The 20434-nt window shown below is 56.7% G+C and overlaps 8 protein-coding genes across 8 annotated transcripts; 4 read left to right on the top strand and 4 right to left on the bottom strand.

The window, feature by feature from the left end:
* Positions 1 to 13: 13 nt before the first annotated feature.
* L226DRAFT_537289 (uncharacterized protein) lies at positions 14 to 616 on the bottom strand. The gene is made up of 3 exons (XM_067681297.1): positions 435 to 616; positions 216 to 370; positions 14 to 152 (listed from the first exon to the last, which is right to left on the bottom strand). The coding sequence occupies exons 1-3, from the start codon at positions 562 to 564 to the stop codon at positions 93 to 95; spliced, it is 345 nt and encodes a 114-aa protein (XP_067532731.1). The 5' UTR covers positions 565 to 616; the 3' UTR covers positions 14 to 92.
* Positions 617 to 1005: 389 nt separating this feature from the next.
* L226DRAFT_614914 (uncharacterized protein) lies at positions 1006 to 3008 on the bottom strand (the record flags this gene model as incomplete). The annotated part of the gene is made up of 11 exons (XM_067686704.1): positions 2714 to 3008; positions 2616 to 2650; positions 2392 to 2558; positions 2224 to 2287; positions 2072 to 2169; positions 1926 to 2016; positions 1661 to 1801; positions 1587 to 1602; positions 1481 to 1529; positions 1377 to 1426; positions 1006 to 1318 (listed from the first exon to the last, which is right to left on the bottom strand). The coding sequence occupies exons 1-11, from the start codon at positions 2764 to 2766 to the stop codon at positions 1006 to 1008; spliced, it is 1077 nt and encodes a 358-aa protein (XP_067532730.1). The 5' UTR covers positions 2767 to 3008.
* Positions 3009 to 4183: 1175 nt separating this feature from the next.
* Positions 4184 to 5537, bottom strand: L226DRAFT_573231 (uncharacterized protein; the record flags this gene model as incomplete). Its single annotated transcript, XM_067684813.1, has 10 exons — positions 4184 to 4237; positions 4286 to 4334; positions 4391 to 4406; positions 4458 to 4659; positions 4728 to 4802; positions 4854 to 4951; positions 4999 to 5060; positions 5119 to 5344; positions 5400 to 5434; positions 5491 to 5537. The coding sequence occupies 10 exons, from the start codon at positions 5535 to 5537 to the stop codon at positions 4184 to 4186; spliced, it is 864 nt and encodes a 287-aa protein (XP_067532729.1).
* Positions 5538 to 6410: 873 nt separating this feature from the next.
* On the top strand, positions 6411 to 8517 carry L226DRAFT_537286 (uncharacterized protein). The gene is made up of 3 exons (XM_067681296.1): positions 6411 to 6507; positions 6569 to 8297; positions 8360 to 8517. Exons 1-2 carry the CDS (start codon positions 6449 to 6451, stop codon positions 8295 to 8297), a joined length of 1788 nt encoding a protein of 595 aa, XP_067532728.1. The 5' UTR covers positions 6411 to 6448; the 3' UTR covers positions 8360 to 8517.
* A 521-nt stretch (positions 8518 to 9038) lies between these two features.
* On the top strand, positions 9039 to 9792 carry L226DRAFT_155631 (uncharacterized protein). Its single transcript, XM_067672485.1, has one exon. It carries the CDS (start codon positions 9310 to 9312, stop codon positions 9742 to 9744), a length of 435 nt encoding a protein of 144 aa, XP_067532727.1. The 5' UTR covers positions 9039 to 9309; the 3' UTR covers positions 9745 to 9792.
* A 533-nt stretch (positions 9793 to 10325) lies between these two features.
* Positions 10326 to 11168, top strand: L226DRAFT_155614 (uncharacterized protein). Its single transcript, XM_067672484.1, has 5 exons — positions 10326 to 10408; positions 10470 to 10571; positions 10627 to 10677; positions 10733 to 10883; positions 10953 to 11168. The coding sequence occupies exons 2-5, from the start codon at positions 10516 to 10518 to the stop codon at positions 11097 to 11099; spliced, it is 405 nt and encodes a 134-aa protein (XP_067532726.1). The 5' UTR covers positions 10326 to 10408; positions 10470 to 10515; the 3' UTR covers positions 11100 to 11168.
* An 859-nt stretch (positions 11169 to 12027) lies between these two features.
* Positions 12028 to 16395, top strand: L226DRAFT_573229 (uncharacterized protein; the record flags this gene model as incomplete). Its single annotated transcript, XM_067684812.1, has 6 exons — positions 12028 to 12632; positions 13199 to 13487; positions 13544 to 14230; positions 15627 to 15705; positions 15765 to 15938; positions 16001 to 16395. The coding sequence occupies 6 exons, from the start codon at positions 12028 to 12030 to the stop codon at positions 16393 to 16395; spliced, it is 2229 nt and encodes a 742-aa protein (XP_067532725.1).
* Positions 16396 to 17479: 1084 nt separating this feature from the next.
* On the bottom strand, positions 17480 to 18487 carry L226DRAFT_614910 (uncharacterized protein). The gene is made up of 2 exons (XM_067686703.1): positions 18221 to 18487; positions 17480 to 18158 (listed from the first exon to the last, which is right to left on the bottom strand). Exons 1-2 carry the CDS (start codon positions 18441 to 18443, stop codon positions 17581 to 17583), a joined length of 801 nt encoding a protein of 266 aa, XP_067532724.1. The 5' UTR covers positions 18444 to 18487; the 3' UTR covers positions 17480 to 17580.
* Between the last annotated feature and the right edge of the window lie 1947 nt (positions 18488 to 20434).

Below are 20434 nucleotides of genomic sequence, written 5' to 3'. Positions count from 1 at the left end.
CGACTCGTGAGGTAGGGATGCAGTAAATCGTACGCGGGTTCCTTTACTAATAGGCATTCCTCATCTACACGCTCATGCCGACCTCTTGAAGCTTACTCGACTTTCGGCACAGCCACGTAAACGGGTGTCACGGTGAGCTTGTCATGATCCCACTGCATGCCGCGCGCATTCCGGTTCGTCATCCGGGAAGAAAGGACGAGACATGATCAACGTACCACTTCGCCCGACGTCCAGAACACGTCCTCCTTGAGCGTTGCCCAGGCCTGCTCGACCGTATCGGCCTGGACGATGACGTACGAGCCGGAGGCCTTGTTGACCGCGTCTGCGTCGGAGCTATTTATGCCGGCGGGGAGGAAGACACCTGCTGCGACTGCGTACGGTCTCAGTGTCTCCTCATGCCTGATGGCGGTATTGTGCCCAACCGATAGACGCACCTATGTACCCGCTCCGCACCAGGGGCATAGAGTTCTCCATGTGCTGTGGGGTATGCTTCGCGCGTTGTGAGTTCGATATATCGGGCGCGTTGATGAGATAGTAGTTCTTCTTCGAGGCCGCAAATGACATGTTGGTAGACTTGACAGGGAACGGTATAAGTGGTTGGTCTCGAGGTCGAGAGTTAGGTGTTTCCGCCTACTGTAGAGCGTATATGCGTACTTATATATACTTCTTAGACAATCTGCGGGATGGCGGCATGTAAGGCGAATACCGTGGCTCGTACGTAGGGTGACTTGACAGCCTGGATGGGTACATCTGTCATGTCATACGCCGATCGGGAACCATATACACTCCTTTTGCAGACTCAGACAACGGTGAGTGATATACCTCAGTGTGTCATCTCCGACATGCCGGTCTTTACATCATACGCCTAGGCAGCGTGAACCCGAGTGAACTCATTCGATTCAGGGCGATGAGATGGCCTGCGAGCCACGGGAGGTTCGTACAGATCTTGCGATAATATCCATTCTAGTTTGACGCGATTTGTACAGGAAGGCAAGGTAAACGAACTTATAGCGATGCTGACTCCGATTTGGCGCCGCAGCTCGTGCTTGGTTCAGGAGTTCCTGCCAGGCTAGCTGAGTACGAAGTTGTCTGTCCCGACTCCCCATTACTGTCTCCGACGGAGTCTCGCTTTTCCGCAAAATCCATGCCCATCCCAGGGGAGTGGGGTTCTATGAAGTCGGGATGCACGGGCCCACCGAACGACGTGACGATATCGGGAAGTGTAGGGATGCGGATGGAGGGCATCGAAGCGGTGTCTGAAGCGTGTTGCACACGACGGAGGTTGAGGAGGAAGTGAGAGACCAGGATGGAAGCGATCCTGTGTATAAACCAATCGGGTGAGCATGGATGCTTGACTCATGCTTGCAGTCACTTACGGATCTGTGAATAGGGTCACGTCGCTTGTGACGACGAATGGGTCCCTCAGCTGCAGACGGGATGAGGACCTCGTAGACGACCCGGGAGGACTCGAGACACTCACCCGAAGACGCAGGAAAATGATTTGCATGACATTCAGCGAGGCGAGTATGCTGGAAGCGAACACTGGTGAGTAAGAACCACACACAGGGCTATGAATATTTTCTCACATAAAATAGAGACTTCCTGTGTAGGTCCGTTAAGTACGAAGAGGTTCGGACGAGAGGACAATTGTTGCACTCACCGTCATGTAGGATGACGCTCCCAGCCGACCGGCGGAACTTGATTCCCTTCCCCAGCTCGCGTGTCCTGTAGGCGTTCCACCAAGTCACTCCCGCTACAAGCAGGTCCGCAGCGATAGAGCATCCCCTGGAGATCATGGACACTGAGAGTACGTCAGCACGGTCAATGATATCTCTCTAGCATGTGAGGAGCCAAGTAGCAGAACTCACACCTGCGAATCGTAGTTGTGGTCAGCAGTCGTATTTTGGGCAAAGAGGTAGTTACGCACATAACGAATTGATCAGAGGTTTTGACGATCATAATACAGTCGAAGGGGTCCGGTAGGTCCTTGATATCCACCAGGGTGACATCGCTGATCTAGTGACGATCGGTCTACTGTATAGCAACAAGCGGAGGTACGAAGGACCCTCACCAGAGCCATCACTGACGGTACGAGAAGTAGCAGGAAGGTGATCGCAGCGAGTGCCCGATTCTTGGAGGACACGGCGTATATACGAAGGGCGGCGAAAGCTGAAGTAAGTCAGGATCTAGTCCAGGAGCTTCCATTATGTGAGTCTCACTTACTTGATGCCGCGATCTCTTGGATCACAGGAAGCATCCGGTGAGTCCATACAATGATACCGCAACTAGACAAGAGTAAGTAACTGCACGCCAGAAGCTCGGGGATGACCATACGTCTGTATGCGTATATAAGCTCATCATCAGGCACGGAGTATGCGGTGACAGACGTACCGGCATTGCAAGAGCATTTATAGAGACAACGCACATAAGGGCGTCAACTATTGGCGTATAGCGGATGAAGACGTAGACGGCCGAGGCGATCGTCCGCCTGCCTTTGGACAGCCATATGAGGGAGACTTCGTCCCCTAGCGAGATAAGCCAGTCGTAGAAGAGAAAACCTAAGTGTGGAGGTGAGCACCAGCTCCAACGCTCCTGAAGACTGCGCTTTGGCTCACCGAGTACGGCGATGGCGCAACATGAGCCTCGGTAACTATGAGCAAGGGCTGCATGTCAGCAGGAGTTATAGCATCCACAGCGCGCAAGACGAGCTCACAGTTTCTCAAGGTCGGATAAAAGCGTGTATGGATCGGATGAGATCGCGTCCATCTTCGAGTCGCAGGCGGGAACTGGAGAATGAGGATGGAAAGCACTCACTCCTCACCTTTAGTATGTCCTCTAGGCGTCCACCGTCGACAGTGCCCCCGCATTCCCGAAAGATGGTAAGGCATTTTCTCCGCCTTCTGCGAGAGCCGGTTCGAAGGCCTAACTCGAGGGGAATATATCCCCGACATACCGCCCGGGCTGCATGACCGCACCACGCGCACCACGCACATAACATGGAGGAGTGTGACGGCATTGGAAGCAACCTCCGATAACTACCGTGCGTAACGTCAACTTCTCCGTCTCAATAGCGAACAGCTTCAAACTTACGCATGTATGCAAGGCTTGAACGCGAAACGCAAATAGCAGCAGAGGCGCTCGGAACCGTTATGTCCGAACGGCCGCATGGTACGAGTTGCCGTAATTCTCCTTCGCGAGGAGAGAATTTGACATATGTCATGGAGAACTTCGTTGCTCTCTCAGCAGAATGGTGTGCTAGTAGTGAAAGCGGTACTGAGCCACAGGGTATTCCCATTCCGGCATGTCCATTTCCGGGAGGCAATGCGTAGTGTTCTATTCCCCCGACTATAGCGTCCGAAGCTGGAAGACATGTTCGACATGCTGGAGACATACCTAAGCAACTCCCCTTGCACTGCCGTTCAAGCGCACTGTCTTCAACTCTCCACCACCCTAGCATGACGAGCCAGCCGCCTCGGAGTTTTCTTTGATGATGGAGCGGCGCAGAGCGGTATCGCGGTAACCGAGCATAAGGAGAGGCATCTGGATGAGCAGCTTCTGCGCCTCAAAGGGCTGAGGATGTGGCCACAACTTGCGAAGGCACGGTCAGGAATGACGACGCGGGGAAGGTTGTATTCTCGCGCCGTGGCGCTCGGACATTAGCGCAACCGGGCGGACGTAGGTGACATGTGCCCTCACGTCTCTATGCGGACGTCCGACACAACATGACATTGACAATAGCGCGGTCTCTTGGGTATATGGGGAAGTCTGTCGCTAGACAACGACAACATGCGAGAGTCCTAGCAAACAGACGTGAGTCACACACTTCGGTTGATTCCGACTACACAAGGTTACGACGAAAACCACGCACCCATTTCGGTGTCAGTATCCCAGTGACGTTTGTGCGGAGCGGCGCCGCCCGACTCCGAACTCTTCAGAACACAGAACCGCTTCCGCCGTGTGTGCGGGGTCCGAGAACGGAGCTACAACGTTGGAAAGAGAATCGCACGAGCCGCGATCTACAAGGTGTGGGTCGACAAATGAAAGTGACAACAGCGGAGTATTTGTATCATCGTTGGCTTGACGGAGGTCCAAGATGAAGCGGGAGATGATAAGCGACCCCAACCTAGCAAATGATTGAACGTACTCATGAGCTAGTACGTCAAAGAGGCTTCGTTTGAATAGCTCACAGGTCAGTGAATATCGGTATGCTGCTTGCCGCCGAGGACACGTTGTCGACCTAACGAGAAGTGAGCGACCGCCCGGCAGAGAGCGTAGCCAGACTGACCGCCAGTGACGAGAAGACGATGCGTATAATATTGAGCGAGGCCAGGACTCTGTTGATCAAGGCTATAGTCAGCAATACTCCATATTACTTTGAGATTCGTCGTACATGAAGTACATGCTGCCTGTAGATCCGCGTCAGCGTTCGACATTACGATTATCAGAAGACAGCTTACCGTCATACAGCATCACTTGCCCGAGTGTCGGTCCTGAGGAGAGCTTGTGCGCATGCCTGGCTTTGTACGCATGCATCCAGGTGGCGGCAGCTACGATCAGATCAGCGAGTATGGCGCAGATCCGGGACGCGGTAGTCACTGAAAACATAATCACAACATCAGGAGATCCGGTAGAGTTGCAGTAGACATAGAAGGAGTACATCTGTACTCGGGTCAGCTTGACGTCGGGCGGTCGAGGAGCTCCCCTGCGTACCTGAAGTTCAGTTCCACCGAGGCGGTGCTCTGCCTGACGCAGTAGAACGGGCTTGGCAACTCCTCAACGTCGATCCATTTGCTGTTGAACACCTACAAGGCCGTTCGTAAGCTATCAGATGAGGCAAAATGCTCCTGACTCACAGTATCGACCACACAAGGTGCTAACAGGAGGAAGAAGATGAGCGCCGCAAGAGTTCTATTGGACCTCGAGAGGGCGTAGATCCTGAGAGCAGAGAAGGCTGCTGGATGTTCAATATGGCGATAGAGAAAGCCCTTGTAAGCTCACCAGCAGCGCCCAAGCTTGAGGCTGCCACGAAGACTACCTGCAGCCATACGACGACTTCACAACTGACGGTTTGTGAGATGAAAGTGTGCCCGAGGAGACAAGACAACAGGTCAGGCGTACCTCTGACCGGTAATCAGTGACATGGGCAGATACGGGCGAAACAACAGTATGCCACGCACCAGCAGGGGTAGTTTCCCGAGAGGGACAATAGCGACAGCATATTCCGCGAGCGTGGCATAACGAGTAAGCGCGTAGACGAGCATTGCGTACGTGCGCTTTTTCTTGATACTCCATACCAGCGTCACCTCATCTCCCAACGAGTCCATCCAGGCATAGGCCGCCAATGCTGTAGGACGTGGTATGAATTCTTGATGCGCCCCACTGATGATTATGGTACTGACCTAGGGCTGCGACGGAGCAGTAGTTACCGATATACCTAGGGAAGTCGAGTCCATTCAGCGTAGCGAATCGAGAAGAGTATATCGGACTCACGCTATCTCGTATACGGATATGACGGTGAGTATCGTGTAAGATGACATGCCGTGCCTTCTTCCTAGTCGGACTTGGATGGGTCGGGATGAAGATAGAGAACACTCGAATGACTACGCTAGCTTTATAGAGTGCCGTCCTGCCGTCTTCGTGTCTGTCGCGGTTGAATGATGCATGGATCTGTTGCCGTTTCGACGGAGAGAAGGTATGGGTGCGGTGAAACACTGCATCTACCATCAAACTTCGATTGAGTGGATACTGAGAAGCACTCAATCGTCGTGCCCACCTTAGACGGTCATGTTGCTGTCTTACACTAGTGGGCCGGTTGAACGTGACCTCCGCACGCGTAGATCACTGGCGCTGAGTCTCCCTGGAGTGTCGTCTGTTGAATTTGCACTCGAGAGCAGCTGTTCAATGAACAAACATCAGGAGATGTGTTTCTGGCATCTCGGGGTCGTAATCAACACGCTCACCTATCGGGCAACCAACTCGAGATTGAAGGAGCTTCGAAGCTGTTCGATCGGCAAGAAGTCGGCGTCCCAGGGAATACGAATACTCGAGCCTGTTTCGAGTTGAGATAGGAGATGGCCAATCATCTCATGCAAGTCATGTAGCACATACGCTTTCGCGAGCCTACGTGTATCATCCAGTGACATGCCACGAACACCTATTTCAACGTTAAGGTTCAGTGCATTGACCACTGGCAGAATGTTCATATCCAAACGAGAAGTGCATACTAGAACAGACAAACTACATAAGATTGCGGGCTGTCTAGCCTGAGAGAGAACAAGCATTACTGTTGAAAGAGAAGGTCAAGAAAAAGGTGACGTTGCAGTGTCGGGGGTTTTCCGGTGCTTAAGCGTCTATCTAATCTTCTCCCCTTCAAGCACAGCCTTGCATCGACCTCTTTTATCACCCACTTCGACGAACATCCATGGTGTTCGAGTGTCCTCAATCCTCCATGAACACTGAAGTATCGGAAGAGCGAGGCGGATGCAAGGTATCATCTATAACGGCAGGGTCAGTACCTCCCTCGCATACAAGGTCGGTGATCAACCGTTAAAGCATCAAACTTGCTCAGGTTTGAGCAGACCTCGCGGGCGACAGCCTGCGTTGCCGCCTCTCAACTTCCTCCTGAAATCCTCACCCGTATCTTCTCCCTGGTTCCTCAAGGCGGCTATGATGACTACGACGAAGACGGGCTCGCACCCGTCTTCGGGCCGTTCGGGTTGAGACCAGTCACAGATCTCCTCCCCCTACTCCTGGTTTGTCGCTACTGGCGAGATGTCGCCTTCGGGGATGCATCGCTCTGGTCGACTTTGGAGATATACGAAGGCCGTTCGCTCCCAGTTGTCGTCAAGCATCGATCAGCTGAAGGACCTCTGGACGTTCATATTTATGAGAGGGCCACGGAGAACACGTTGGAGGAGCTGAAGCGAGTCGGACATCTAGTGCGAGAGTTCCGCGCGCACGATATTGGGACGCTGGCGTTGCCCTCTTACGTTGACTTCGCAGGAGACGAGTTACGAGCATGCAAGCTCTCCATCCGATATCAGCGAGGACACCCCCGACTTGACCCATATATCTCCCTGTTCAAAGGATTCACTCCTCGCCTCCGCTCACTTTACTTCCAAGGCATTGGTATCTTCCTTCCTTCGAACCAGTTCCCCTCCCTTACGCATCTACTCCTGCAAGGTGAGGTGTACTGCCCTCCCGCAATCTTCAAATTCTCGGACTTCCTCACCTTCCTCGCTGGCTGTCCCGCGCTTGAGACCTTGCACTGCGCCTTCCTCGATCAGGCTCGGATGCAGCAATTGCCGGGTCCGACAAGGACGCTGCATCCGGTGAGCCTCAAGCGTCTCCGAAAATTGTCGGTTGTCGAGTGGTCGATAAATCACACAAACAGGTTCTGGGAAGACCTCTACCGTGGGGCCGATTTCAGATTGTCCCTTCTCTCCCACCTGGTCGTTCCCGACAGGTGTCTCATCTGCGTCAAGACGATCCTCCCTCGGGAGTTTGCAGATACTGTCAAGCACTTCCCCGAGTCGTTCTCCTACGCCAGACCCTTCCCGTGCCTACACATGAGCGCGCGGAAGCTCGTCGGAGGATATGCAGAGGCAGCCAACGGGAACGGCGTCGATGAGGAATGCCTCTCCTTCCAGTTCGTCGATCCTGACTACGGACACCCTCGTGGCATACGTGTTGACGTGCAGAATCCCGGAGAGCGGTGGTTTACGAGGAATCCTGGCGAAGGTCGTTGGGCCATTTACAAGGCCATGAGTAACGCGCCTCTTTTCATTGGCGTGCAGAAGCTCTGGGTATCCCACGCCGGGCTCATCACGCTTCAGGACTCCGTCCTATCCCAACTTCCCCATATCGTCACGCTCGTCATCGACGCATCTTCGGAGGGCTCGGAGGACGTCGACCACCTCACCGCGCTCGGGGTTCCTGACGAGGATGAAGACCGGTTCGAGTACGAAGATTGGGCCGAGGACGTTGAAATCGACGCCCCGAACCTGAGCACGCTATGCGTGCATCTCAGTACTGAAGAGCAGCTTGAGGCCGTATTGAGGGTTGTGAAGTATCGCAAGGACCTCGGTCGCCCGCTGCGTCGTCTGGTTATTCGATCAGGCGAAGAGGCATCCGACGAATTTGTTGTGAACACCAAGGGGCTTGCGGACCTAGTCGAGGAGTGCATATTGCTGACACACGAAGAGGACATTCCGGATGACCTGAGGTGGGAGAGGATGGTACCTCCCGAGTGCCGTGAAGCAAGCGAAGCCCATACCTTCTGGCCGGCATGGTACTGAGTGAGTACTCATACGCATCACACATGAACCTGTCTGTTACCAATGATTGTATTCCATACTAGGATTACGCTGTAGACTTCTTCGCTTATGCTGGTCGGTGCCAACGGAGACGCGCCTGTGGCGTGGGAACCAATCCCACTCAAGCGCCTCGGGCTCGCGCACTCGGTGCCAGCTGTACTTTACTTTCTCCCTTCAACCACATCCATCCTCCTACGCTGGCAAATGCGACTCACAGACTGATATAGCTCATATATGCTGCTACTGCAAGACACAACTATGAGGTATGCTTCGTATGCTTCGTGTACGTCGCTGACATTGACGAATCCAATCGCAGGTTCGTTATAGCTGCCTGATATTCTGAGAATGAGGGAGGAGGTTAGACGTCGATGCAGTTGTGTGAGCCACGCGTTCGAAACGCCTTGTTGACAAGTGAGTACTCACTTCGCGCGGTGTGTCAGTCATACCTCCTCGTGCTTCAAGTCTTCGTCTGAGGCATCCTAGTTGTGGCCGGCTAGGTGTCACTGCGTCAAGCGTTGTCTGGCATCTTGCAACCAGACAATGATGCCGCCAGGAACCTCGATGCTGCCACCCTACATTGAAAATGATGGTTATATGCGCCATGAAGAGCGCATATACCCTCTGTTTTCTAACTCTCATGTTGGCCGCATTCAGATTCTCCTAGTTTCGGCGCTCGGCTTGTCTCCTACTCGCCTACAATAGCATATCAGGTGTGTCTCCTATGTCTGTATACTTATCAGCTATGCTGATATGCTTGTCTCCGGGTATGCCGTAATCATCATCGGGGAGTCGATGGAGACGTGCATTGCATGTCCATCATGCCTTTTGGCTGGTGCTGGTGAGTGGTCCTCGTAGCATGGACTTGCTCTCGGAATATGCTGCGCCTCGCCTACTCCTCGACGCGACGGGCAACTTATTACGCGTTGTCTGGCTTCCATTCACCAGATGGCGGCGTTGCAAGCAGCCTCGATGCTCCTAGCTCCAGACATGACTCATGTATCCTCCTACCACCTTTCCATGGCGTGTAATGGACGCATATACCCTCTGTCTGACATCCGTCGTACTAGTCGCATGCGATTTCACCTGGTTTCACTTCAATTGCGCCATGCAAGCCGCATATACACGTCGGCATGCACAACAGCATCTCGACCGAGTTGTCGGCACACGGTCACACGCCGGTCGCGCACTCGTCCAGCCCTCGACGGTTAGCCCGGGACCACGTATATGCGCATATATACACCCTAACACGCGTCCGAGGTACGTCGACTCAGACCGTACTTTCCCATGCTGTCGAACGAGGCACTGCTCGCATCCGAGCAGCGACGAGCACCTTCCGTCCTCGCCACTGGCCAGGCATGAAGACGGCCTTTCTACGACACGGATGCAACACTCCGGCCCTCAGCTGATCGGGCAAAGTCACATCGGGTAATATCCGCGTCGCAGCACGCCGCTTCCTTGCGCCTGGTTGCCATTGCGCGAGGGCAAGGAGTCAGGAACGGAGGTGGGTGGGTAGACACGTGGTTGCTAGGCGATCAGTGGTGCGTGTTCTTCGTTCGGGGTGGCGATCTCGGAGGCGTATTCATTTACGTACGCTTCCGTTAGGTCGTCCGGCGCAACGGGCAAGACTGGCCCTCCCCGGCGGCGATGCTCGCCTTGCGACGCCGCTGGGTGTTCGTCCAAGGCTGCGCGTCGTGGGCACGGTGATTGGCGTGCACGTCCGAGGACTCCAGGAGCGATACATCGCTGCAGGCAAGGGGCCGTGCATCTCGCATATTGCTCGTGCTGACTTGCACCAGCAGGCCCAGCAGGTGTCGTGAAACGTTCATTAATGACCCTTTCCGTGAGCAAAGGTGCAGTCAACGTTGTGTCCGTACGTCCGCTCACTATGAATGACCATTCTGTTAGCCGGCGAGGAGAACCAGCAGCGCAAGCACGCCTCCTCGTCCGGATCCCGGAAGTACAGGACCGGGCCCGTATCCGGGATGTGCGCGCGAAACGCCTGCAAGGTGACGTCTGTGGCCTGCAGGCTTCGGAAACGGATGTTCCAGAGGGACGGAGCGCGATAGGCTTTTCAGTTTCCGGTATGACATGAGGTGTGTTACGTACGCCGCGACCATGAGGCTCAATGTAGCTCACGAGTCTCTCCTCCGCTAGATGACGTCGTGCGTGCGGCGAGTCGTGACGCGGACGTCTGCGCGAGATGGGAAGAAAGGCCTCCAGGTGGCGACGAAGAGAGTGTGCAAAAGATAGAAGGCAGCGTAAGCGAGCAAAGGAGGACTCAGCTGTTCGTTTTGACTTTGAGTTCGTCCAGGAACGCCGCAAGTGACTGGCGGGCGGATTTAGCTTTGGTGGACACGCGACGGTGAGCCGAGGATTGTCCTTTGCCAGGTCGGATAGCTGACCGGATTTGTTTCCAGAGAAAGACTGCAGAATCACAAGGTGTGCGAACAAGGGTCGCGTGGGTGCAGATCGTCGAGGCTATTCGTGGGGCTTCAGGCGCACTTCAAGGAACGCGCTCCTTACGCCTATTCGAGGTGTGTGATGGTGACCTTTGGGCTGTTGAGAGAGGTTCGTGATGGCTTTCATCGGTGGGAAGGGTTTTGTCAGCGTTTGGGACTCACCAAATTGTTGCCGCAGTGGACGTCGATTGGCAAGATGACGCAGCTGAAGCGTCGAGGTACGACCGACAAAGCCAACGACAGAAGTGCGGGGGCCACACGGAAGTCGCTAAGACGGTCATACGCCAGAACTCTCGCCCTCGGGATCAGGGCCGCTCGGAGATGATAGAAGGACGAGCGGAAGAGGGTGCGCAGGCGACTTCGCGAGGGACGCGCAGATCCCGGAACCCTCGCCGAGGGCCATGTCACCTGCGAAGATGAGGAAGAACCGTGTTCGGAGAGCGCACAGAGGCCTGCGCGAGCTCAAGATCCAATGTTAGCGAGGACGCCAGCCGGACGACGTCGTTCGCCTGCGCTCGGAAAAGCACGTTCCGCCGGGAGATCTGGCGGTGCATGTGAAGAGGTCCGTGACCAGGAGGGCGGAGGCTTTTGGCTGTGGGCTTGTTTGTGGACCGGATGGGTGGGCCTTCGCGTGAGGCCGTAGGGTCTGGAAAAGGCGAAAGAGGACATGCGGAGAGAGATGGAGAATGTCGGGGATGCGGGACGTCTTCGGGCGTTGTGACCTCTTTGCGTCGGGCGCGCGAAGAGAAAGCGGGAGTTTTTAGAAACGGTCGTTATCTGGTGGCTCTGGACGCGGTGGTGGGAAGGCGTGCGCCGGACGCGCAGTTGCCTCCTTTGGCATGGTTCGGGGCCTTGGCTCTAGCCAATCGCGCGGTTTATGACGCTCACGCTGATACGCTCGCGCGACGTCGGACGCGTCGCTGCCGCAAAGACGGCGTTCGTAGAGTACTTTGCTTTGGACGGCGACGAAGAGTGAGGGCAAACGGCAGTGTTGCTGGGATGATGGAAAGGCAGGAGCGGGGTGATGGTGATTCAAGTCGGCAAGCTAAAGTTCCCTGGGCGAGCTCCTCCCGTTTCTGGAAGTCCTGGCGGCTCCCTGCACGAAGCGATATAAGTCCGCGTCCCTTGCTTCCCATCTTTTTTGAACCCGAACCCCCACCTCCGTCGCCATCCTCCTCCTCCGCAGTCGCCCGCCCGACTCGCCCTAACCACCGGCACTCCCGCCCTCGACACCGACCGCGAAAACGAGCACGATGTCCTCGATTCACCTCCCCGCCCTCCACATGTCCAACATCATTGCTGCAGACGCGCCCTTCACCTCCCCGCTCTCCGAGTCTCTCCCCGTGCCCTGGGACCGCGACCCCGCCCTCGCCGCGCTCTACGACCCGTTCTCGCTGCCTGCACCCTCCGTCATGCCCGGTGCGCTCCCCGACACCCGCAAGGTCCTCAAGGGCCGCATGACGCCGGACGTGCCCTCGGAACAGTGCCTGCCGACCCACCAGGTCTTTGACTTCGTGCCCGGCAGTGCACCCACGCCCATGCAGATGAGCAGCCCCGCGTCCACGCCCGAGTCGTCCCCACAGACCGCGCCGCAGTCGCTCCCCGGCTCCCAGCACACCTTCTCGGCTGCAGACTCGTCCGACGGCGTCGTCGTCGTCCCCGCAAAGCGGCCGTCCATGTCTGCCCCCGCGGGCAGCACGACCAAGAAGGCACGCTCCGGCGAGCGCGTGAGCACCAAGGACTTTGTGCCCCCGGACGTCTCTGGGCTCAGCAAACGCGAGGCGCGGCTGGTCAAGAACCGCGCCGCTGCGTTCTTGAGTCGGCAGAGGAAGCGGGAGGAGTTTGAGAACATGGAGATGTGAGTACTTCGTTTCTCTTCCATTGTGTGCGCGTGTCTCTTCCATCTCTCGAACACCCTCATTCCCCTCGCAAGTTCTTCGAGACGTTTCATCCATACTTTGAGGCCGTCGCGAGCTAGGGGCTATGCGTCCTGATGGGCGTCTAGCCCCTACCTCCCTGGGCGCCTCGAAGCGCCTTCTGATTGGTGCAGTCGAGACTATCGCCGCTCGCGGTCTCCCACCGCTGAGAGGAGCTGCATGGGATGCAATGCCGGAGCGCGCATAGCTTCGTGTTGCGAGGTCAGTTTCCAATGCGCGTTTGGCCCTTGGCGGTGCGACTTGTCCAGAATAGACATCAGCGTGCCGAGATCACATCTCGTGGACGTTGTCCGCGTCAAAAGATCGTGGATGCACTGATGCAATGACCGCGGTGATGCTCAAGCAGCGCCGACGCGCACAGCTATCGTCGATCTCCTATCGAGTTCGCAATCCCAGGAGGCCGCGGCGCCGACGGTCTCGGGGAGGTGGGAGAAGCCCCGAACGAGCCCCGCTGATCGTGTCCACGTACTGACTGGTTATCCCACAGTCGTGTCGCCGAGCTCGAGCAGGAGAACGCCAACCTCAAGGCATCCATCCAGCAGAAGCAGCACACGCCGCCTCCGGTCGACGATAGTCTCAAGTCGGAGCTCGAGCAGCTCAGGCGTCAGCTCGCGGAGACGCAGCAGCGTGAACGCGAGCTTGCGGAGAAGCTGTCGAGCACCCCGGCGCCTGCCCCAGCACAGACGGAAGTGAAGATGGAGACGGTCGAGCCTCAGCTGCCGGTGTCGTTGCGTGCGCACAAGGGCGAGCGGTCAGGGGCGAGCTTTGGACTCATGGTACGGGATTTGGCGTTCTCCGAGGCCGCTCACAAGCTGATCGGCGTCATGCTTAGGTCCTTCTCTGCGCGCTCCCCACGCTCCTCTCGATGCCCACGCACAACGCGATGCCCAGCAGCGTAGCGTTCAACCCGTCCCACTCGCACTCGCACTCGTCGTCGCTGGACATGGCCACGTTCCCGACGAACGACTACGACTACGACTTCGGCTTCGGCTTCGGCACTGGTGCTATGGACCTTGACCTGGCCCCTTCGTCCCTGACTCTGGAAGAGAGCTCGGAGCCTGAGTTCAAGAAGCTGGAGCTCGTCGACCTCGACACGGACAAGTTTGGCATGAGCGGCCTCGACATCTCGTTTGACGCGAGCGCGGCGAAGGACGGACGCATCCGTGTGCGCATCCACCCGCCCGCGGCATCGGAGAACGGCAGCGAGCAGGGCCAGATCAAGGAGATCGAGGAGGACCAGACGATGTGGCACGACGCACAGGACGACCTTGGTCCGTTCCTTGGCGTCGGCAGCAACGAACCTGTCCTCTTCGGCTCCTCTGGCGCGCACTCGCTCGACTTTGGCTTCTCGTCTTCGTCCTACTCCTCGGCCTCCTCTCCTCTCGCGTCATCCCCGACGAGCTCGTTCTTCGCGACGCCGAACGAGTACGAGTTTGAGCTCGGGGTCGGGAGCGGGATGTCCGAGCTCGACGCGGACGGACGGACGGGGCGGGGCAGGGCTGGGTGGGAGGTGTCGGTGGTAGGGAGATGGCGTGTAGTAGATAGACGCGAAATATATTTCGTTGGTGCGGAAGCGGCGTGTTTGGCGGGCAAAGATCTTCCAGATCGATCACCTGGCTCTGGTGCACTCTGGAGGATAATAACGCCCCAGGGAACTCTGGAGGATAATACCTGCCCAGGGAACTCTGGAGAATACGAAGTTCGAGGAGAACCTGTCTGGGGACTTCGAGGAGGACCAGGACTTTGAGGACGGCCAGAGGACTTCGAGGACGTTACCGGCCGGGGGAATTCGAGGAGGATAGGCTGGGAGGATGGGCTTTGAGGACTCGAGGGCGCACAAGACTAGGGCCCGGGAGGTCTCGAGCGACTTGGGAGGCTCACGGAGAGCAAGAACATGTATTCTGTGCAGCGCAAGCGCGAGCACGGTACAAGTACATATTCACAGTTTAGATACATGTAGCAATAAATTAGCCCTCTCTGCTGCCCCGGATCGACGAGAGGAATGCGCGAAACGCGTCCGGACAAACGTGTGGTTAGCGGAAGACTTCCGAGCTGCGGGCGCTTGTACCTCCACTTGCCGAGCATGCGGTGCTCGACTCTCTTGCTCTCCTACCGTCACCGCCGCCTCGCTTCCGTCTCGAATACTGCACTCGTCGCTCGCTGCTTCCGATGTTAGCTTGCTGAGAACACTCGATCTAGGCGACAGACTCACTCTGGACACCGCACTGGCGACTCGGGCCGAGGAGGAGCTGAACGCGAGCTGCGGAGGGATCGATCGACTCAGAGGTAAGTGCTCGACATACCGTTGTGCGGCCGCAGTACAGAACTCTCGGTCAGCAAGAGCACGGTCCGTGTACATTCCGGTGCGGTTATTTGAGCTGTTTTTGACTTCAGCATGCACAGAATGACCACGCACCTTGCTAGTGTCCCGCGGCGGTCGCATAAGGTGAGTCTGAACCTCTGCGCTGGCATTCCGGGCGCACTTGATGTCGCCAGCGCAATGCGCTGAAAAGCACTTACCACTCTAGCTCTCGTCACACCCGTTTCACAAGTGGCCCGGCGCCTCATATTGAGCTCGACGACCACCTGGAACGCGTTCACGACCACTGCGCACGTCAGCCAAATCATACTGCATCCTAGTATGCAACCGCTGCGCACCTTCGAGCCACGGATCGATCTTCGCGACTGCCTGCAGCGCACTGACGAGCGGGAGCACGCTGTCGACGAGGCTCGCCGTGCCATCGCGTACGCTGGATGCAGTTACGAGTAACTGCTGACCTGGAAGGTGCATTCAGAGACGTTCTTGTGAGGGCTGATTGCCGCCGCGAACCAGTTGTAGGTCTGTGTCGCGCCCGCTCAAGGACTGCAGAGGCTGCCCGGGTACGGTAGGTCCAGTGACGTACTCACCTCGCTAGCGTCGCACACGCTCCGGCCCGTATCCTGCCTACGGAGCCCTCGCCGAGCTTGGGACATGCGCGGTACGCGAGCAGGAAGGTGCGTCCGGAGACGCGCTTGCGCGAGTTGACGTGTTTGCTTAGAGTCTGCCTGCGTAGCGTTAGCAGGCGGCACCAGCTCGAGTGTAGGTCTGATGACTTATCTTTCCGGCTTCACGTCTTCCATGCTCACCGACCACAGAGACTGTTTGGGACGTGTCTGGAAGGTGAGTCCAGAGATACGTGGCCGCAAATCTCTCGTTGCAAAGCTCACCTTGACTGTTCTGTGGACAGGTAAGCACATACTTCGAGAACAGCGCGGCAATGTGACTTACCTACTTCGTCGCGATTGCCAGCAAAGGACGAGCGATCCAAGCCAATGCGCAGCAACAGCGTCTCTTCGGGACTCGACCGGTCGGGCGTGCTGGCATATGCCACGAGATGCGTCACGGAGCTGCGTCGGAGGGGTAGATGGAGGCGTCACAACATCATGGTCAGCCAGCGCAAAGATGTGTCGAAGCCCCTCCCGCTCATCCTCTACGGCTACGCTGTCCATCCGCTCTCCCCGGTCAATTGCCGGGACACCAAGCTATTCAGCCGTACTCACATATCCACCTGGACCGACGCTTCTGGAGACGAGCACCTCGTGCACAGGGACGTCGTGCAGCTCGAGGTCGGAGACAATGTCTACGCGTTCGAGAAGTATACCCCGAGGGACAAGGAGGTTGAGGGTATTTGGTACTGCAGGTGAGTAACATGATGTCGTGGCGATGCGAAACTGCTCCAGACGAGCAGGATCAAAGACTGTAGACACAGGAAAGGTGGAGAATGGACGCACCGACGCGGTCAGCAATGTTGTAGGGCATCAGCGCGCAGTGCGCAAAGTGCTCGCGGCGGATGACCAGTATGCGCAGCGGGAACGAGAATGCAGCATGGTGTCGGGAAAGTGGGATACTGGAGAGTGCGCATGGCTGCGAGAAAGACGAGTGCAAACGGCAACTGGACGCATCCAACATGGACTCGATGCGAGAGAACGGGAGCAGGGAGAGAGAAGGGCAGCTGACCTGCAAAGTCGCGCACAGCCCAGTTCAGGAGGCTGCTCATTCGGCTGTCAAAGGCAAAGCATTGTCAACACGGTCCTACAATAAGCGGATACAGTCTCGGCCCCAGACAGAGTCCGAAGCGCGATCGGCAATTCTGAGTGCGCTCTGCTGCAACTCTCTTGTACTCGCACCCAGTGAATGAAGCCTATGAGCTGTTCATCCGTCAATATACTTACGAGACAATGCACAAGTCAGATACAACCCGTACGTAGTGATGTGCAGAGCCCGGCTCGGCTCGAAAGCCGCGGCTACGGCTCGGCTTTGGGAGCTACGGCTTGTCGAAGTGGCTAGGACGGCTTGGGCTCAGCTCAAGATCGGCTCGGCCTGAGCTGGAGCCCGAGTACAGCGGGCGCTTGCAAGGTCGTGGCTTTGAGAAAGCAACATTGATGACTTCCGGGGGCCCCCACTGAGAGACGAGACAAATAAATACTGCGGAAAAGGTTTGTGAGCTTGAATTATACAGTTTTTAGGCTGAGATTCATTAAAGAACTGACCATAATTGCCCCTCCCATCCGTAGTGTCAGGCTCAAGCTCGAGAGCCCGGCTCGAGCTCACAGAAGTCGTGAGCCGAACCGTCAGGCTCTGAAAGCCGTCCTCGAAGCTCGGCTCAGCTCGGCCTGAAGAGGGCCGGCTTTGGGAGCCTGACGGCTTGGAGCCGGGCTTGGCACATCACTACCCGTACGGGATGGGCAAAGAGTGAGAATGGTTCGAACCACAGTGCCCCTTCACTTTAGCCGATAATTGCGCGATTCCCATGACCAATGAAAGGCGCGTCAAGCTTTCGACACACCAGCGCAAGCTTGAATTCGAACAAATGGATGCGACATTCAGAACTAACTATTGTCCCACCGTCCTAGCAGCTCCCAGGTTGTTGGTCCCCGCCATCCCGACTCTGTCCAAAGAAGCCAAGTTCCATCCTTGAACATCTGCGGAAGCGGACCGCGGCGTCGGTTGACAACCGATGCCTCGCCACAGGTCTCTGAGTCGAGCTCATCACTGATCACCTTTGCGCTCATCGGTCCATTCCGGGTGTACCGATGCGGAATGGGGGTGCCGTCAGAATTGCACATGACACGCCGCCTGCCGATATTGCTGCGGCCGAGGTACGGAAGAGGAACCGGCGTGGGGAAGAGAGGGCCAGGAGCGACAGCGGAGATGTCAAGCTCAGCGGCGAGCAGCTGCTCCGGCGTAGCCCGGACAAAGTACATCCGGGGCTGGGGCTCCGCCGTGAGCAGGGCAAGCAGATGGCGCACCTGCGCCATGCTCGGGCTTCCATGCCCTGTGCTGAGGTTCATGAATGGGACGTCGGCCGGCCAGCCATAGAGAAGAATGCCATAGCGGAGGACGACATCCTTGTGGAATGGCCGGAGAGTCCAGCACATGCGTGCACACAGGTCGCCGGTTGCATGAACTGTTATAACAGACCGCACAGCAGTCAGCATAGGTTTAGACACAGCAGGGCAAAGAGCATACCTATCAAACTGTTCAGAAGAAGTCGCACGCTTCCCCGGGGATCGCAGTGGTCAGGCTTTGGAAGCTGAGATGTGAGCGGTACACCCGGAATAATCGGGATGAGGGCGGGAACAAGCGGCGGTGTTGGGAACGGACGGAGGAGAGCAGTGTGTGTGTATGAGCGGACGGCAGTCGAGCGAGCAGATGAGGTATGCTGCAAGAGGTGGGGGCATGTAGATGTCATGGAGGACTATCCTTTGAGTGTAGAGTTGTTGACCGATATCCTGCAGAGTTATATACCGCAGCTCAATCACGATGGATCCAGATCTGCGAGATTAGCATGGATCTGCGTAAGTCAAGCAAATGCCATATTTGCGCAAACTCGAGATGACTGCAGCGAGTGCAAATGCCTTTGTCTGACAAAGGGCACGAGCACGCGAGATGCATCGACGTCTCTCCTCTGCCATGCAGCAATAATGACCCGCCACTACAGGCCGAGAATGCTGTAGCGGCGAGCCAGTTTTCTGCAGGGCACTATGGGAACAGGGAACATAACGCGCCATATGACGCAAGGACGCAGCCGTCGCTTCCAAGTAAATGTATCGGGCAGCCGTCTTCGCAGATCCGTTCATTATTTGCAATAATCTTCGTGTCATATGTTTGTCCCGGTCTGTCTCTGCTGTGTTCTTTGTACCCGGAGGAGTCGCCGAGGTCACGGTGTAGAGACTGTTGACGATTGCGTCCCCATCCTGCAAGCATAACCGCGAACCTAGACTCCCAGCAATGCGAAGGTTCACGAGGGTTAACTGCACTCACCTTCGCAGCTTGCGCCCGCATCAACATAACAGGCTAGGATCTTAGCATCGGACCTAGACTCCCAGGAACGAGGGGTGCTTCGAATTCTCGAGATCATCCATTGCGCTTGTAATTTACATTGTCCAAATTCGAGGGATGTCCGTGCGGTCCCAGACGTCCTGCGCATGCAACTCAAGCAGCTTGTGAGTAGATGAGATGCGTCCGAGTCGTTCAGCAATGCGTGATGCATGCGCAATGGACCTGAGGCTGAAAGAATATTCGGACAAGGTAAGCTCCGCACATCATGTGCGTGAGGCTGCCGCCGCTTCGAAATGTACGTACCCAGAAGCCGTTCAGGGTCCAAGGCAGCGCCTCGTCGGAGTATCCCCGAGCCTCGGTCGCGCGAGCAACACTGTCAGCCCCCTTTGAGTCGTCCTCCAGCACTCCCAAAGACACCTAAGTTAGTTACTTTGCTTGCTATAGAATACTATGTACACTTCCTCACACGAAGCAACACGAACGCATGCCGATCTTGTACATGTCCCGCCCGAGCCTGAGCGTGAGTTCTTCGGCAGTCGAACCGCGGATGCAAGCTCCGTGCCCAGAGGACTGGACATGACACCTTGCAAAGTCGAAGCGGCGGTTCGTGCTTCCGAGGTCGAGCCTTTTTTGTACGCCCCGACTGTCTTTCCAGACGTCCGTCCGTCAGCTCCGGCGTGTCCTATCGTTCTGCGAGTGCTTGCACGGCGCAACCTCGCACCTCGAACGTCCTCCGAGGGACCGGGCAACAACCCGGACGCTGAAGGCCAGGTTCCCAGACATCCGGGAACGCACGGGCGATGGGAATATGCACGAAGACGGCGCGCGAGGGTTAATAATACTAGCGTGAAACATGAACAGTGGGAGAATGCGCACCCTGCGTAGAGCTGGCAAGCGGCCAAGCGTCGCTTAACCGCCGCCCGGAACTTTGTACTCCCTCAGGCGAACTGGCGTAATCACGGCGGGCGAGCGGTGGTCCGTGCACGGCGTGCTGTAGGCGTATATAGTCTGGGTATGCGGAGGACGTGCGGTCAGCACTCGTGTGCATGTGTCATCCATCCCCTCTCTCCCTGCGTCCACTACACCTCTCTCCGTCGTTCCTGCTTACCTGCTTGCTGCTCGCTCGTCCTGGCGGCTGTCACGCTGCCCGAGCTCGTCGTGCGACCGGTCGGTTTCGTTGTGAGTCGCCGCACTCGCGACATGCATGCGCCCGCTGATGTGACTCCACAGGCTTGGCGTTCTGTCAGTACGTCCTACTGTCTTGAATCGCTCGCTGCTCACCTGTGTCGGGTACCTTCCTTGAGAGGGCATAGTACTGCGTGCATAGCGGTGAGTCCGGATGCGTTCCTCGAGTGGCGGCGACATGTTGACTCACCGAGCAGGACGCCTGGTCGATCTCCT

This window comes from Lentinus tigrinus (assembly GCF_003813185.1).
Source record: "Lentinus tigrinus ALCF2SS1-7 unplaced genomic scaffold L226scaffold_24, whole genome shotgun sequence".
Lineage (NCBI taxonomy): Eukaryota > Fungi > Basidiomycota > Agaricomycetes > Polyporales > Polyporaceae > Lentinus > Lentinus tigrinus.
The sequence above is the reverse complement of the archived record's forward strand: the minus strand, read 5'-3'. Positions and strand labels throughout refer to the sequence as shown.

What these genes read in the sequence shown, in the direction of transcription:
- L226DRAFT_537289 (XM_067681297.1), bottom strand. Translation starts at nt 564, where the DNA reads ATGTCATTTGCGGCCTCGAAGAAGAACTACTATCTCATCAACGCGCCC. An exon ending in GGTGCGGAGCGGGTACATAG is followed by an intron (nt 371 to 434) that starts GTGCGTCTATCG and finishes GACCGTACGCAG; the next exon opens with TCGCAGCAGGTGTCTTCCTC. An exon ending in TCTGGACGTCGGGCGAAGTG is followed by an intron (nt 153 to 215) that starts GTACGTTGATCA and finishes CGCGGCATGCAG; the next exon opens with TGGGATCATGACAAGCTCAC.
- L226DRAFT_537286 (XM_067681296.1), top strand. Translation starts at nt 6,449, where the DNA reads ATGAACACTGAAGTATCGGAAGAGCGAGGCGGATGCAAGGTATCATCT. An exon ending in GTATCATCTATAACGGCAGG is followed by an intron (nt 6,508 to 6,568) that starts GTCAGTACCTCC and finishes AAACTTGCTCAG; the next exon opens with GTTTGAGCAGACCTCGCGGG.
- L226DRAFT_155631 (XM_067672485.1), top strand. Translation starts at nt 9,310, where the DNA reads ATGTATCCTCCTACCACCTTTCCATGGCGTGTAATGGACGCATATACC.
- L226DRAFT_155614 (XM_067672484.1), top strand. Translation starts at nt 10,516, where the DNA reads ATGGGAAGAAAGGCCTCCAGGTGGCGACGAAGAGAGTGTGCAAAAGAT. An exon ending in GCTTTGGTGGACACGCGACG is followed by an intron (nt 10,678 to 10,732) that starts GTGAGCCGAGGA and finishes ATTTGTTTCCAG; the next exon opens with AGAAAGACTGCAGAATCACA. An exon ending in CCTTTGGGCTGTTGAGAGAG is followed by an intron (nt 10,884 to 10,952) that starts GTTCGTGATGGC and finishes TTGTTGCCGCAG; the next exon opens with TGGACGTCGATTGGCAAGAT.
- L226DRAFT_614910 (XM_067686703.1), bottom strand. Translation starts at nt 18,443, where the DNA reads ATGACATCTACATGCCCCCACCTCTTGCAGCATACCTCATCTGCTCGC. An exon ending in TCTTCTGAACAGTTTGATAG is followed by an intron (nt 18,159 to 18,220) that starts GTATGCTCTTTG and finishes CTGTTATAACAG; the next exon opens with TTCATGCAACCGGCGACCTG.